This window comes from Colletotrichum orchidophilum (genome assembly GCF_001831195.1).
Source record: "Colletotrichum orchidophilum strain IMI 309357 chromosome Unknown Scaffold_26.1, whole genome shotgun sequence".
In the NCBI taxonomy this organism is placed as follows: Eukaryota; Fungi; Ascomycota; class Sordariomycetes; order Glomerellales; family Glomerellaceae; genus Colletotrichum; species Colletotrichum orchidophilum.
This window is the reverse complement of record NW_019172982.1, coordinates 42144-59321: the sequence shown is the minus strand read 5'-3', so window position 1 is coordinate 59321 and position 17178 is coordinate 42144. Positions and strand designations below refer to the sequence as shown.

Genomic DNA, 17178 nt, shown 5'->3' with positions numbered 1-17178 from the left:
CTATTTCGATCTCGATAAGCTATTTATTGAGTTTAAACGTAATCTTAATAATATTAGCCTTAGCGGTATCAAGCTCGGCTAAATAAATTTTTTTTAAAATTTAAAATTATCTTTTTTCTTTTATTAACTATTTTAAAACTTTTATATTTAAAATAAATTTTTAAAAGGGTTTTCATTTGTATTAAGTATTAATAAAATAAGTCTACGCGATCCTTTTTATTTAAGCGGTTAAATTATATAAAAAAAAGTCTTAATAATATTACTAAGCTTATTTCTTCCTTAAAATTACCTCCTTCCTCGCTTATTTAAAATTAAAAATAAAAGGTGTTTATTTTAAATTAAATTAGGTAGTCTCGAGGTTAGGTAATTTTTTTATTAATAAATCGTAGCTAGCCGTAAAAGAAAGCCTATTTATTTAAAAATTTTATTATTTACTTTTTATTGAATGTTAAATAGTTAATTATCGATAGAGTAAAATAGAGCTATTAAGTCTTATCTAAAATATCTAAATCCTTATTATTATTAATTAAATAAATAATTAAGTCTTCTATACTTTTAAACTTTATTATAAGGTTTATAGCCTTAGGCGATTTACTTTTATAATTAATAAGGAACTAATAATATTTAATTAAATTAATTTTACCAATAATTCCTTTTACTCTTTTATATCGCTCGTATACTTCGGTTTTTTTCTTTTTTTAAATAATTATTAAATTAATAACTTTTTTTTTAATATATATAGCATTTTTAAAGTCCGTAGAACCTTATTGTTAAAAACTTTTAGGGGCCGTCCGAAGCTATTTTTCCGCTTTAGCCTTATAATCGGGCGCTATATCTAGCTTTTTTTTAATTATTATTATAAGTACGGTTAACTTAATATTATTAATACGGTTCTTTATTAATTTAAATTAAAACTATTAGTATTTAAATATCTTAATTTCAAAATTAAACCCGGTTTTAAATTAAGTATAAAGCGCTTCGTATTTGCTAGGTTAGTTTTATAAAATAAATCTTATTTTATTAACTTGTTAGACTATAATTAATAAATAATCGACCTTTTATTTATAAATTCTTTTTATCAATTAGGTTTTATTAATTTTATTAATCCGTAAGATAAGCTTTTTAAAAATCTTTATTTTTAGCTTACCTTTTATTTTTTTTATCATCGATTCGAACGATAAGGCTTTATTTAAGTTTAATAAAAAGCCTTAATTTCCTATTTTTAATTTTAAAACAGCTTCGAAAAGCGTTAATAATCGTAATAAAATCGTTCCGATCGATTATTATATATATAACTTAATAATAATATTCCTTAACCTTTTTAAAAAAAAATATTAAATAATATAAATAGTTTTAAATCTTAATTTTTTTTATAATTATTATAAAATATAACTAAAATCTTTTATAAAACCTCGTATTTTCTTTTTAAATACTTCTTTTTTTTAAAAAAGATTTTATTTAAGTTAGTTAATTACCGTACGCTAGCCGTTTTTAAGTTTAGATTTTTATAGCCGGTTTAGAAAAAGGGATTAAAGTTATATTAACTGTAGTTTATTAATCGCGATTTAATGCTTATATTTAGTTAAATAAGGCTAAGTAGCCTCGTTTTTATTAACGATCCGTTAGCTATAATAGAAGTTTATAAAGGTAATAATAACTTCACTTTTAATAATATCCTTTTAATTAATATAGATCTTAAAGCCGAGATAGCTTCGTTTATAATTTTAAATAAGAATTTAAGCTTTTTAGTCTGCTAAGTAAATTATTCGAATCGGCTAATTATTTAGTCGATTTACGTTTTAAATTAAATTAGAAAATTAGTAATTTAAACCGTTATTATAAAGGTTTTATAAGGGTGCTTTATTGGCGTTTAGTTTAATAAGACCTTATTATATAAATAAATCCGTTAAATTCCTTAATAATTTATTTATTAACGAATTTAAACTAATTATTAAACTAATAACTTAAGTTATTAATTATATGATAAAATAAGGTTCGCCCGGCTAAGTTCTATTTGCGATATATCTTAATTATAAAGAGTAATACTGTATTAATTTAATTATTATTAAGATCGTTCGTAGTATTATATAACTAATCTCCTTAATATACTTAGATATTAATAATAATTTATTAATTTAGGATAAGTACTCTTACTTACGCTTAACTTAACTCGCTTAAGGTCGTATTACGGTTTATATTAGAATTTAAAGCGATCGTCGTATTAATTTTTAACGTATTAAAATTTAACCCGCTTAGAGGTAGCGGCGGCAGCCTTTTATCGTTGCTCAACTCGTTATTAAAAGTTAAATCGGTTCCTGCGCCTTAGTTTTACTTCGTAATATTTTTTATATTTATTTTTTATTTTATAAATAGGCTTTTAGCGCCGTTTTTAGTTATTATAAGCTCTTTTTATTTAATTTAAACGGTTTTACCGTACTTCGTTAAGGTAAATTATAGTGAGTTTAATAACGTCTTAAATATATATATTTCTTTTTAAATAAATATTTAAAAAGTGTATATATTCGTTAAGTAAATTATTATTATTCGGTAGTTTATTTCCTTTCGAAAAGTATAAGAAAATACGTTTTAGATATGTTCTTAGTCTTCTCTTCCTTAGCTTAGCTTTTACTTCTTTTTTTAACGCCCGTTATTAAATTATAAAGATATTTATTACCTTTATATAATAAATAGTTATAATAAGTTAATTAAGCTTAGGAATCTCGTAATAGCCTTGTTTTTATTTATAAATTATTATTAAAATAATATTCTATTTATTTATTTTAAAAAGTAATAAAAGAGTTAAAAAAAATGTGAATTAAATAAGATTTTATAAGGTTTACTTTATATTTTCAATCTTTTTTTTTAATTTAATCGTTATATAGATTAAGTTCATTAAGGCTATTTTTTTACTTTTATTTTTATTAAAAATATCAATACGATTTATTTAAAATATTTTTTTAAATTTTAATCGCGCAGCGTTTTAATATATTTTTATTATAAGCTTATTTTTTATACTTATAAAATTGAATAGATTATATAATTTACTTTTTTCCGTTTTTAATTCGTATTTATACTTCGCGGGTTATAAAATAAATATAAATATCGCACGATCTAATTACGATTAATACAAATATAAAATAAATAGATTTACGTATTTATTATGAGAAGTAAATAAAAAAAAAGGGTAAAAAAGAAAGGTCTTTTAAAATTAAAAAAGGTATAAAAAGGAAGGATTTTTTTGATGATTGGCGGTTAACCTAGGCGGTTCCGTTAATAAACCGTTTAAAAGCGTTACTAATATAATAAACGCCTTTTCTTTAATAAAAGTTTAAAAAATTAAAAATCTTTTATTTTATACGGTGTTAAAAATTCGTTTCTTTTAATTTTTATAAAAGATTAAAATAACGTAATTCTTTTATCTTATATAGTATAAAAGGTCGCCTTTTTTATTTTATAATAGCTTTATTAATTTATAATAGGAAATTTAAACCACTAATTAATATTAATTTACGTAATTATAAAGTAATTTATTCGATCGAACCGTAGTAATAAAAGGTTAATTATTCTTATTATGTGAAGTGGAAAAGAGAGGTTTTAACCGTTAATTAAATCGCCGGTTAAACGTTAATATAAAGACCCTTAGATGGCCCCTGCGCTGGCGCTGACTCGAGGTCGAATTGGGCTTCTAATCCGATATAACCTAAATAAGGATTTTTTATAAACTTATTTTTTTAATTAAAAAGTATAATATTACGATTATAATTTTATATATTATATATTTTATAAAATATTATAAGCCGTAGTATAAAATAATTAAATTAGATATAATATAACTATTAGTTAAAAATGATATATATTAATAATCTTTTGAAAGCTTTAAAGAATTAAAAAGAACTTTTTAAATTTTTAAATTAATTACGAAAGCTTTTTATTAAAATAATTTATAAAAATTGAAAAAGTTAAAAAAAACAACTTAAATAGTTATTAATTATTTAAAAGCGTATATAAAGCTATTTTTATTAGAGTAGGTATTTATATATAAACTTAATTAATATAATAAACTTAAATATTATAAAGCGCGGATTTACGTTCGTAACGATTTATAATATTTAAATAATAACGCTTATAATTAAGATTTTGAAATTAATAATAGCCTTAGTAGCGTAGTGTAATTTAAAATTATTTTAGTATAATATTATAAATATTTTTTTAAATACGAAAGTTAATAAATATAACGAAGCGGTTATTTATAAGCTTTTAAATAAATTTAAAATCAATAAGAAATATATTTAATTTCAAAAAGCTTTATATAAACTTTACAACGCGCTTTATTTATAATATAAAATATTTTTAAATATATTTAAAAACCTAAGTTTATTTTTAATAACTAAAAATCTTTATATATATATTAAAATTTAAATTATAAAATTATTATTATTTTCTATATAAAAATATTTTTATACTTTTTTATAAAAATTATAAATAATACGCGGCTATTATTATTAATATTATAAAAATAATAAATAGATTATAAAATTAAAACCTTATAAAATACTATTTAAGAATTTAAATTAATAAAATAAAAAAAATAAAAAGATTTATTTTGTATATAACGTCTATATAAAGAATATAATTAAAAAGTTTAACTTTATAAATAATATTTATTTGGTTATATTATTACTTATTAATAACTTAAAAACATATAAAAATTAATTTATATTTATATAAATAAAAATATATTAAAAAGAATAAAATTAGATTTTTATATTTTAATATTAATACGTCCGGACGATATATAAATAATTTTAATATTATCTAAATATTTTAAAAACTTAAGACTTAAATACTTTTATATAATAAATTAACTTATTAAATATTTATATAAAATATATTATTTAATAATTTATTACGGCGTATAAAAAAGTAAAATAAACTAAGAATTTAACTATAGTATACTTTTACTTATAACCGATAATACCTTTTTTATAAATAATAAAGCTATAAAAAAATCGTTATAAAAGTATATTATAATATTTTTTAATAGCTTAATTTAATAAAAAGCGTTTAAATAATTAATAATAACGACTTTTATAATTAAAATAAAACTTTTTTATTTATAAAAAACTATTAAAAAGATAATAATATTATAAAAACGATTTTATAACTTAATATTTAATTTTAAAACCTTTTATATACTTTATTATAATAATAAATAAATAATTAAATTAATTATAGCGGATATAAAAAGGGTTTTTATACGCTTTTGTTATATAAATATTCAAAATATATAGCTTTATTAAAAATATATTATAAGCTATTTAAAAATTAAATATATAATTATAAAAATATATTAATAAACGGTTTTATAAAGAATTTAATTAAAAAAAGATTTTTAAGTTTTAAAATTTATTTAAATTTGATAAACGTATAAAAAATAGTTATAAAGAAAATGTAAACATAAGAAATTAATAATTTAATTATAACCCGAATTTTAAAAAGCGTTTATTAAAAAATAATTTTTTTATAAAATAATATTAAATAAAAATTAGTTATTTTATAAAGCTATATTTAAATAAAAATAATAACTTTAAAAGACGTATTTAACCGTTATTATTCATAATAACGTAAATAAAAGATTTCTTTTTTAATATAATTAAAAATATAACGGCTTTTAATAATAAAATAAATAAAATATATAAAAACTTTATTATTTATATTTTATTAAAAAAACCGTTTATAATAATAAATTTAATCTCTTTTTCAATTTTTTAAAAAATAAAAAAAGATTTAAAATTTTTAGTTTTATAAATAGTAAAATAAACGTAAATAAAAGTTTAATATTATTAATTAAAAACTTATAAAATAGATTTTTAAAAACTTATATAAGTATTAATAAAAAAGTTATTAACTAAAAAACTTATTAAATAAATTATAAAAAAGTAAATATTAAATAAAATAATAATATAAATACAACTATTTTAAAAATATTTAGCGTATTTATTTTTAATATAGGAGGCCTTTTTTATAATAATAAAACGTATATAATATATTTTAATATTTTTATTAAATTTTATTAAAATAAAATAAAAAATATCAAGAATAAGATTTAAAATATTAAACTCCTTTTTAATATATTTTTTTATTATAATAACTTTATTTTTAATTTTATTTTTAAATATAACCGGAGGTAAGGCCGTTTTAATTTTAAATTTAATGAAAGATTTATTTATTTTAATAAAAGTAATATAAATATTAATACCTTTTTTTTATTTATAAACCATTTAAATATATTAAAAATAATATTTTAAAAAGTTTTCAAAAAAAAACTTCTTAAGTTTAATAATAATTATTTAAATAATGTTATTAAAAACGGCTTTATAATATATTTTTTTATTTTTTATTAATTAAATTATTAATATAAAAACTCTTCGTTTTTAAAATTGGTAGTAAAGGGATTATTAAAGTTTTATAACTTTTTTTTTTTACTTCTTTTTTAAAGTCCTTAAGGCCTTTATTAATAAGCTTATTAGCTTCTTTTTTAATAATAGCCTTAGCGGCGGCGTTAGTGGTATATTTAATAATAATAATAATATAAATAATAACTTTCTTGGCTTTAGTAGCGTAAACGGCCTAGGTATATTTAGCAATAAACTTCTTAATAAAGATAATACTAGTTATTATATATATATATATATTTATATATATATATATATATATTTAATTATTATATTATAATTTATTAATATTAAAAAGAATTATATAAAGTTAAAAAGTAATTTAAAAAATATATAAAAATAATTTATAAAAAAGTTTAAAAAAAAAGATTTAATAAAAAGATAAGTAATAAAAAAAGTATTTTCATTATTTATAAACTTATTTAAATAATAATTCAATAACTAACTTTATAATAATTTACTTATTAATAAATATATATAATAATAATAATAACGTATTTATATAAGTATATTATAACGCTATAACTTATAAAATAAAATAAGATTATTATTTTTAATAAGTTCTTTTTATTTAATTTATTTTCTTTATTAATTATTTTTATATTTATTTAAAAAGAATAAAAAAAGGATTTATCTACGTAATTTAATTATAAATAGCTTTATCATTATAAAAATATATTATATATATAATTTAATTAGAAATAACTTTATAATTAGAAAATATATCATAAAAAATTTAATATATAATTATATATAACTAAAATAATATTTATTTAAATACGTTTATTAATTTATTTTCTAAATATTTTTAAATAATATATTTATTTAATTAATTTATAAAAGGATTTTTTTAAAAAAAATTTAAATTATAAAAATAACGTTTTTATATTTTTAACTTATTATAATTTGTTTATATAATTATTAAAAAAAATTATAAAAGAATTATATTTTTTTTTATTTTTTTTTTAAAAAAATATTTTAAATATTATATAATATATTTAAAAATTAAAATTAAGAATTTATTTAATTTTTTTAAAAAAGTTTTAAATATTTTATTTTATTTTTATTATATAAAAATATATAATAAAATAAATATTAAAATTTCTTTAACGTATATACATAGCGAGTCGCTTATTATAACGAGTCGCCTACTTTCCTTTCTTTTTATACCTTTTATTTTAATAACTATTTTTTTTTATATATAATTATAAATTTTTTTTTAAATAAAAGTCGTATTATCCTTATATTTTAAACTATTAAAAAAAACTTAAATTTATCTATATAAAAAGCAGCCTTTATTTATAATATTTTAAAAATAATACTTCGCAACCGACGTACTAATTTATTACTTTAATATAAAATTTATATAAATTTAAAAAAAATAACTTTTTTAAAAAAAACCGTAATTCTTAAACGAATTATTAATTTAATTAATTAAAAATTTCCACCGCGACTTAATAATATATAAAATATAACCGATTATCTTTTTACTAAATATAATATAATATATATCGGATTACAATAAATAAAGAACTTTATACGACGTTAATTATAATTAAAAACGCGTTTTTAATATAGAATTAATTATTAAAAGGTATTAATTAAGGATTTTATAATTATCTAAACCTAATTTACCTTCATATAAAACACAATTACAAAATATAAAATATATAATTATAATATTTATAATTTTAATAAAATAGGCTTTTTAATAAAAATACTTTCGTACGTAAAAGTTATTATAACTTTTAATTATTATAAAAGGCTTTATATAAAATAGCTTAGTAATTAAAAATAAATTTTTATTATTTAAAATATATATACGAATAGCTAAGCGTTATTTTCGTATATTATTATAAAAAATAAATATTACCTCTTCTTATAATATATTAATAGCCAATTCCTTCCCAAATAGTATATCCACTTTAACAAAAATAAATAAATTATAAATAAAATCGACTTAAATTAATTAAAATATTTTAAAAAAATATATAAAATCTCGTACAAAAGGTATTAAACGGCTCCTAATCCTTAATAACTATAATAATTATAAATCAATTAAATTTAATAATTATTATAAAAAACGTAGTATTATCGCTCTTTATATATTTTTATATTTATTATATAAACTTTAACCTTTTAATATTAATTATTTTAATTTACTAAAGGCTTCGTATAATAAAAAAATTAAAAAAATAATACGGATATAAATTATATATATTACTAAAAACGACTTCTTTTTTATTTTTAAAATAGCTTTTTTTATTTTAATAAGTAAAAAAAACGTACGAGCTGGTTTTAAATAAGCTAAAATTATACTTTTTAATTTAAAAATAATTATTTCTCGTTTAAATTTTAAATTAAAAACGCTAATATTATCTAACTTATACCTAAATAACTAAAGCTCTTAGGACTTAAAAATACTAATTATAATATATAACGCCGTATAAAGCTTTATTTTATTTAAAAAACGGATTTATAATTATTAATATAACTTACTAATATATTTATACGAAATTATTAATTTATAAACTAAAAATATTAATAAATTAATATATAAATTAGCTTTTATTAAAACTAAATGCTACGGGCTTTATATAATAAATAAAATATTAAATAAACACCGGAAAACTAAAAAAATATAACTACGTTTTAAAAACTTATTTAATATTACTAAGGCTAAAATAATCCGAATAAAAAAAGGGGTTATTAATATTAAAAACGAAAATATATATTAAAAAGATACTTATATAAAAAAGGTTAAATCGTGCAAACGGTAATATAATAATTATAAAAAAACTAAATATAATATACGAATATATTAAATAATTTAAAAGACTTTTAAAAAAGAGGCTAATAAATAGTTTTAATTAATTTCGTATAATATAGCTTAATTAACTTATATAAATAATAAAAAGGTATTTAAAAATAAGCGACTCGCTATAATAGGCGACTCGTTATATATATACGTTATATAATTTTAATAATATTTAAATATTAAATTATTTTTTAAAAATAAATTATAAAAATAAATAAATTATTTTTATATAATAAAGTTTATATATTATTATTTTATTATTTAAAAAGAATTAATGAAAAAAATTATAATTTATAATTAAAAATAATTTTATTATAATTATTATAAATTAATAATTTAAATTTTTATTATATTTATAAAATTAAAATTAAAATTATAATAGCATTTAATTATTAATAATATATTAAAAATTAAAATATTATAAAATTAGTAATAAAATTATTTTATTATTTAATAAAATATATATTAATAAGTTTTTATTTTAAAAATTAAAAATTTTAAAGAATAAAAATAATATTATTATATTTTAAATTAAATAAATTATTATATTTTTAAATAATAATTATCTAATTTATTTTTAATTTTATTAAATTCTATTAAATTTAAAAAAATAAATAACAATTTTATTAACGTTTTAATTAAAATTTTTAAATTATAATATATTTATTTTTTTATATATTTTAATTTAAATATTTAATAATATTATTAAATTAAATAAATATTATTTTAATTATATATTATTATATAAAAAATTTATTATAATAATTTTTAAAAATAAAAAAAATATTTAAAATATATAAAATTTTAAATTATTTATTTATTTTTATATTTTAATTTATTGTATAAAATATAAATTATAATTTTGATAATTTGATTAAATAAGAAGTAAATTAATTAATAAACTAAGAGTAAATTTTAGTAAAATAATTATTTATATTTTATCTTATTTTTTTAAAATTTATTAAATATAAATAGTAATTAAAAATATTTAACAAATTAATTATAAATAATGTATAATAAATATTAATTTAATTAATAGTTTTAGTTAATAAGTAAAGTTATTTAATTTAATTAAATGTAGTAAAGTTGACTGTTTTATTAGTTTAATAATTATTAATTATACTGAAATTTAATATAATATTACGGTCATTTAATATTTAACATCCCTACCCCCCGCCTCTTTTCCTTGAGATCATAAGCGACTCCTTACAATCACACACATCTCTATCATCGTCGAATCTGGCCCGGGGACAAAATGTGGCTTCGTGGCCAGGAATCTATGGCCAAGCGTCTACTTGCCGCCACTTCAATCTTGGCCTTATTCGGCATCTCAACGTCGAGCCACGTAACAAGTTCAATAGACACCTCACACGCCACTACGCAGATTGGCTTTTGCCAGTTCAAGACGATCAATTATATAACCCACACGCTCCCACAACAGTGCCTTACAACAAGTTGGCCGGGGGGGGTTAAGGGTATTGGTGATGGCCCAACTCCAAATCACGACAGCGGACGACCGCCTCCCGACAATTCCATGAAAACTATACCCAGCGCTGCAGATTCCACGATAACCGCCACAGACGTCCCGATTTCCGATCGCCCAGGCAATGACAACACGGGCCCATCTTCCACGGAAACCGCTGCCGACGATGAAGTCACACCGAAGCCTTTTATGTCTTTCGAAGAATGGAAGGAGGTGATGCTTCGCAAGGCCGGCCAAGACCCCTCTGAACTCAAGTCCCGAAAAACATTTGAGCGCGCCACCGAGAATGACAGAGCAACCAAAAGCTCAGGCCTTGACAGTCTCGGCATTGACGATGGGGAGATCGACTTGAACTTCGATGTTGTGTCTGAAAAAATCAGTAACATCGCATCGGCACCCGAAGTGATTCCGACAGAAGTGGCAAGTTCCGATCAACAACAAGAGCCTGTACTTTATGACGATGGCAGGACGCAATACTACCGGAGCAAGGATGCCGGAAAAACGTGCAAGGAGAGATTTTCTTATTCATCTTTCGACGCGGGCGCAACAGTGCTTAAGACCAATAAAGGGGCGAAGAATGCCAAGGCTATCTTGGTTGAAAACAAGGACTCGTACATGCTACTCGAGTGCTCTGCGGGGAACAAATTTGCTATCGTTGAGCTTAGTGACGACATTCTAGTCGACACAGTGGTGCTGGCCAACTTCGAGTTCTTCTCCAGCATGGTGCGGCACTTTCGAATTAGTGTGAGCGACAGGTATCCTGTCAAGGTTGATAAGTGGAAAGACTTGGGCACATTCGAGGCCAAGAATTCTCGGGATATCCAGCCCTTCCTCGTACAAAACCCCCTGATCTGGGCCAAATACGTCAGGATAGAGTTTCTGACACACTACGGTAATGAATTCTATTGTCCTGTCTCCTTATTACGCGTGCACGGCACACGAATGCTAGAGTCATGGAAGGACCAGGAGACGCAGCCTGAAGAAGAAGAAGCGGTGGACGAGCCGGCAGGCGGGTTGCCCAGCTCTGCCGCCAGTGCCGAGATCGGAGAGAATACAACATTTGCACCACCGGGAGAAGCATCATCAGACACGAGATCTGACTTCTCGGCAGACCCGCTTTTGCCACGCCTTATATTCTCGCTGTTGGATTGGGAGACTTCGACATGCCCTCCTCTGATGCTATTGCCACCTTCAGACTCAAGCTCGCCAGACCCAGAAATGCAGACCGGAGATCATGCAAAGCAAGGCTATCAACCGTCCACGTACGATCGACTTCGAGCGGGAGACTCTGCAAAGCGGACCCCCGAGGACGGTTCGGCATTTGCCACAGGAAACCAAACAAATCAGGTGGAGGAAAGGTCCACCTCCTCATCGACGAAATTTGTTTCGGCAGGTTCTCACCAGAGCGGTACATACTCCGACCCAAAGCCAGGGGGAGGAGACACCACAACATTGGGCATGTCTTCCACCAAGACAGCACAGGCCACCACCCAATCCCGCAACAAGAACAATTCGACGGCTGCGCCTACATCCCCAACTGTCCAGGAGAGTTTCTTCAAGGCTGTGAGCAAGCGTCTCCAGTACTTGGAGTCCAACGTCTCACTATCACTCAAGTATATCGAGGACCAGTCTCGCTATCTGCAAGAGATTCAGAAATTGGCGGAAAGGAAGCAATTGTCTAGAATCGATGTATTCCTGGATAGCCTCAACAATACCGTACTCTCGGAACTGCGAACCGTTCGCCAGCAGTACGATCAGATCTGGCAATCCACTGTAATCGCGCTCGAAAGCCAGCGAGAGCAGTCACAGAGGGAGACTGTCGCACTCAGCTCTCGCCTCAATATTCTTGCTGACGAAGTTGTTTTCCAGAAAAGAATGGCTATAGTCCAGGCAATTCTCTTATTGTCATGCCTCATTCTCGTCATCTTCTCTCGAGCAATGACACAACCTATCTTGACTGGCTCCTTTGATCTTGGTCGAACTTCGAACGCTAATCATCCCGGACCCGGCATTCCGGCGGAGCCTGCTGCTCCGAATGCGTACCCTTCCCCATATGACAGGTTTGGCCGGCCGTTCGACGGAGAAGACCGTGGCCAAAGAGGTTTGTTGGAGGAGGTTCCCGGTCCATTGCAAAACTTGCCAGGCACGCCCATACGGCTGCTCACCCCGGCATCGGAGGGTGGATATAGTTGCCGCACCCCAGAGAACATCCAACGTGGCTCGGATGTGGACATGGAGCCGCAAACGCACCCAGCTGATAACTTTGTCAAGAATGACCATGGTGGTAATTGCCACGGCTCATCGTTGGGATTTAGCGAGCATTGTCCCCTGCAGAAGATAAATCCAACATCAAATAATGCGACGCAACATGATCGCGGGTCTTCTGTCCAAACTCCATTCCAATCGACCGGAGTCCTTCTGGATTCAGCACTAGAGAGCGAAGCTGATGCTCGTTTACCGACTCAATCTCTTGGGATCATCCCATCCGCGGTTCGCAAACCGCTCCCAGCTTTACCGGAGTGAGTGTCTTGATCACAACGGGACTACGAAGCCCTACCAGATACCGAATTGGAGTAGACTTTGACTGCAGCTCTTGACTTTCTTTCGTCGTCTTCGTCGCACTGCCAGTTGAAAAATGCGTCCTGTCAATCGCCCTGGCTGGCGTGGCGTTCGCCGCATCGTGGCAAACATGACACTTCGTCGAAGACTTGAGATTGAGACACAGCTTAGTGGCACAGCTAGCTCACCAGCCTGACCTCTCCGATGATTTATACAGCCATGATATCTTAGCAAAGTATAGCTTGGTACTAATGATTACACGTTCATGACGCTTCCAGAAAGCTCCAGTATATATAACAATCAAAGTTGGAGCCCTATGTTTGTGGGCAGAACTTTAGTGTCTCGATTCCCCACAGTAGTATTGTGATGCCAGTTGCTTCATTCAACCTTCATTATCCCTTGGAAGTGCTGTCGAAATTCCGCCATCTACTACGCATGATACATGTGTGGCTGCATAGACGCTTCGAAGTCATGTTCTTCGAGGGCCGCTAGTCTTGTACCTCGGTCGTACTGCGAGCGTCTACGACGTTGCTCGTCACGGAAATGCTGCCCAGCGTTGGGCGTGAAAAGACCTGTGAGGTTTCTGTTAGCATGGCCCCGCAAGCAACTGGTGATCCCGCCGTACCGACGTGTTCTGCGTTTTCGCAGCTTCGCTTCATCTTGGACTGGTTGTCTGGCTCTGGAAAAGATTCCTCCTCTCCCGCGAGCTCTGGAACCGGTCCATTGGAGGTATAGAACAGCTACGCTCTGGTCAGTACTCTCTCTACTCCCTCCAGCGCATGCGAGCTTAATGACCTTGGGACGATAGTGTGCTGCTTCGAGCATCACAGAGCTGTTTCTGAACTTTTGAACAAGACAATCCTTGCCCTGGATGGCTTTGGGAAAACATGTCAGCCAGCATATCTGACACCTTTTCCATCTCACGGCACTCACTGGCATAGGAAATCTCGGCAACCTTGTCGCTTTTGAAACAGTTCCTGTGTCTTTGTTAATTGGCGCGTTATTGTCTGACTTCGGCATTGCATTCAACGTACCATCTCTGGTTGCCTCTGGTATTGACAAACTGAATTCCGAACATCAGCACTGCCATACACTTAAGACTACAGCTTACCCACATCGATGATGTCCAACGGCTACCAAGCGATGTTAGCAACAAGTTACAAAGTCCCGGGTCCTTACTTACGTCCACAAAATTGATGAAAGCGTATCCGACACTGGGACAATCCTCAGATGTTAGTGCCTATATGCATAACGAGGTTTGAAGCCGGCGGTAGCACATACTTGCAATCATTCGCGAAATCAATTCGGAGATACATGAAGTCATACTTGCCCCAACTAGATTCGTCAACAATCCGCTTGAGCATTGCTTGGTCTACTTTGTTCGGGATGTTGCGAAGCATTATCTGATTTCAGTCAGCCTGGGCGTCTAGAGACAGGGACATATTACTCACTGTGGTGCGCACATCTGTTCCTTCACGGATGCGGTGGACATCAACATGGTTGTGGTGACTAGCGACATTGTAGTAGGGTGATCTGTTGACTCGAGCTGCATTCTGCCTCCGAGGCTCAGCCCTTGCGCCGGATGACATTGATCCCATCATCGACATGCCCTGGGAAGACTGCGAGAAAATATGGTTCGTAAGCTGATACCCCGCCGATTTCGGTACAGCCTGGGGCGCCGAGAGGCGATGACCACCATTCAGGACGTATGCTGTGCTCGGCTGAAGTTGTGGCTGGCATAGAATGGGCCACATCGCCAATGGTGAAACCTGGATACCGAGGGGGGGGTACGGTGAGCCGGGCACAGGCACGGGCGCTCCTTGAGGCATGAGGGGCACCTGGCTAGCTTGCTTGGATAGGGATAGGGCATGAAAGGCGTTTGTCAGATCGTGGCCAGGCATGGAAGGGCTGTGACCATCTTTAGGACCGTCCTGGGGATCTTGAACCACCTGAGGAACTTCGCCTCCATCCATAAGCGATAGGGTGATATGGATTCCCTTGGAAATCCATTAGCATGTCCGAGGGTTTTCCTGCGTAGAATGGCAACGCCCAGTGAACTTACCTCGACAATTGTGTTATTCAAAACAATCACTGCTGTGGCAGCGTCGGTCTGGTCAGTGAAGTGGATGATGGCTCTATAGACTGAAGGGTCATGATTCTGCTGGGTATGGTATGCGGAGAGCTGGCCTCGCGTATGTAGAATGCGCTTGAGAGTTGCTTCGGTGCGGATCAAATCGAGCGAACAGGGGGGAACCGCCAGGGCAACAGCGGCGATCCAAGCCCCTGACCTGACTCGGCTTCTGATGGCAAGCTCATTGGATATCAGAGGTAAAGCTTCGTTTAGGGACCCGACTAGACACACCTCTGAAAGGTCACCATCTGAAAGATAGCTGACTTCAAAGTCAGCCTCGACTCGATAGACGTTATCGTGAACCAGAACGGCATCGCGGATATCGCTGAATAGGACAGAGATCCGTCCTCCTCTGTGCCAAATCTGTCTCGGCTCCTGAACCGAGAGACCTAGTCGCTGGAGCTTCTACTTCGCTATTAGTCAAGAGTTGCGTGACGCGAGGCTGAATACTGACCATGAGACAGGCATTCAGATCAGTGATGCCGATATTTCGGTTTTGCGAGCCGATGATGAGGCACTCTGACAGCTCACCAACATCTCTATTTCCAGCTGAAAAGACACCTGAAACTGACTGCCGGTCGCGGTCTAGATTGGTGAAGTCGGGGTTTCTCTCGAGCGGTGAAGAGAAGGGCTGGAAAGTAGAGGCAGTCGGCGACAGTTTTTGATGGCTAGTGCTTGAGTTTGCAGTGATGAAAGGGTCCTTGTCGGCACTGGACATAATATTGCCAAAGGCATTGGAGGGGAACCTCGAGGGGGTGATTTCTGGCGAGGCCTGCACCAGAGATTTGAGAAGACGTGAGGATCTCGTCGAGTTTTCCTCCGGGGAGAAGGCAGTCAATCTTGTGTCCGGCGTTCCCTTGAACGAATCGGCGCCGGCAACAGAGGAGTGAGGAGAAGAGGGGAACATGGCGTTATCCTGGCTGTGAGCCATCTCGTCTGTCGTGATGCTCCTCAACGAGCGCTTGAATTTGTCGGGGCGGGTCCTTAACCCAAGATGTGACGACAAAGGGAAGGAACACGATGAATTATTGTTGCCTGAGCAACAGAGAGGAAATAACGAAGAACGGAGACTCGGGTGATGGATAGATGGAGTTGACAGGATTGCGTGACAAGGTGACAGGTAGATGTTTGAAATCTCACGCTTGGCCTCGAGGTGGTTGTGCCTTTGCGGGACACAGAAAGGGCGACGACACCTAATGGTTTGCTCCTTGGGGGAGGAAGACAACAAATTTCCAGGACAATATGAGGGTACGGTGGACGTTTGAGATGAGGAATTAGCTCTGCATCAAGAACGCTGGAGTGATGGAGGTGTGCAAGGAACCGGAGGCCTTGTTGATTAAATGTGTCGAGTGAAGCGTGTGAGCATGTTGGTCGCGTCAGGGCAAGTGGTGGAGGAAAGAGCCTTTGTCGGTAAGGTGGCAGCGGCAGGAAGGAAGTCATATGGCTGTCGGAGGATGAGGTAGTCAGATTCTGGGAGGCAGGAAGGCACCTGACGTTCGTGGACTCCTTCCTTTTGCCACAAGGAACCAGTGACTGTCTCAAGACACAAGAACCACCACTACCTTACCCAGGGCAGGCACCTACCTACCTTAGGTGATTTTTTTTTCTACCTCAGACGAATCGATTCAGTGAACAACTTTCCTTTCCAGTCCCGTCTTGTTAAGATGGCGTGGGCCTCCTCCCCAGGCCCAGAGACTTCGCCTACCTGCCTGATTTGCGCAACCTCATACCC

At 29.5% G+C, this 17178-nt stretch overlaps 2 protein-coding genes across 2 annotated transcripts; one reads left to right on the top strand and one right to left on the bottom strand.

Moving 5' to 3' along the window:
* Window positions 1–10807: 10807 nt before the first annotated feature.
* Window positions 10808–13279, top strand: CORC01_04095 (uncharacterized protein; the record flags this gene model as incomplete). Its single annotated transcript, XM_022615743.1, has 1 exon — window positions 10808–13279. The coding sequence occupies one exon, from the start codon at window positions 10808–10810 to the stop codon at window positions 13277–13279; it is 2472 nt and encodes an 823-aa protein (XP_022477699.1).
* Window positions 13280–13744: 465 nt separating this feature from the next.
* On the bottom strand, window positions 13745–16377 carry CORC01_04094 (RNA recognition domain-containing protein 2; the record flags this gene model as incomplete). Its single annotated transcript, XM_022615742.1, has 11 exons — window positions 13745–13887; window positions 13941–14055; window positions 14111–14190; window positions 14249–14292; window positions 14350–14378; window positions 14431–14448; window positions 14499–14529; window positions 14597–14718; window positions 14767–15312; window positions 15378–15851; window positions 15901–16377. 11 exons carry the CDS (start codon window positions 16375–16377, stop codon window positions 13745–13747), a joined length of 2079 nt encoding a protein of 692 aa, XP_022477698.1.
* Window positions 16378–17178: the final 801 nt, after the last annotated feature.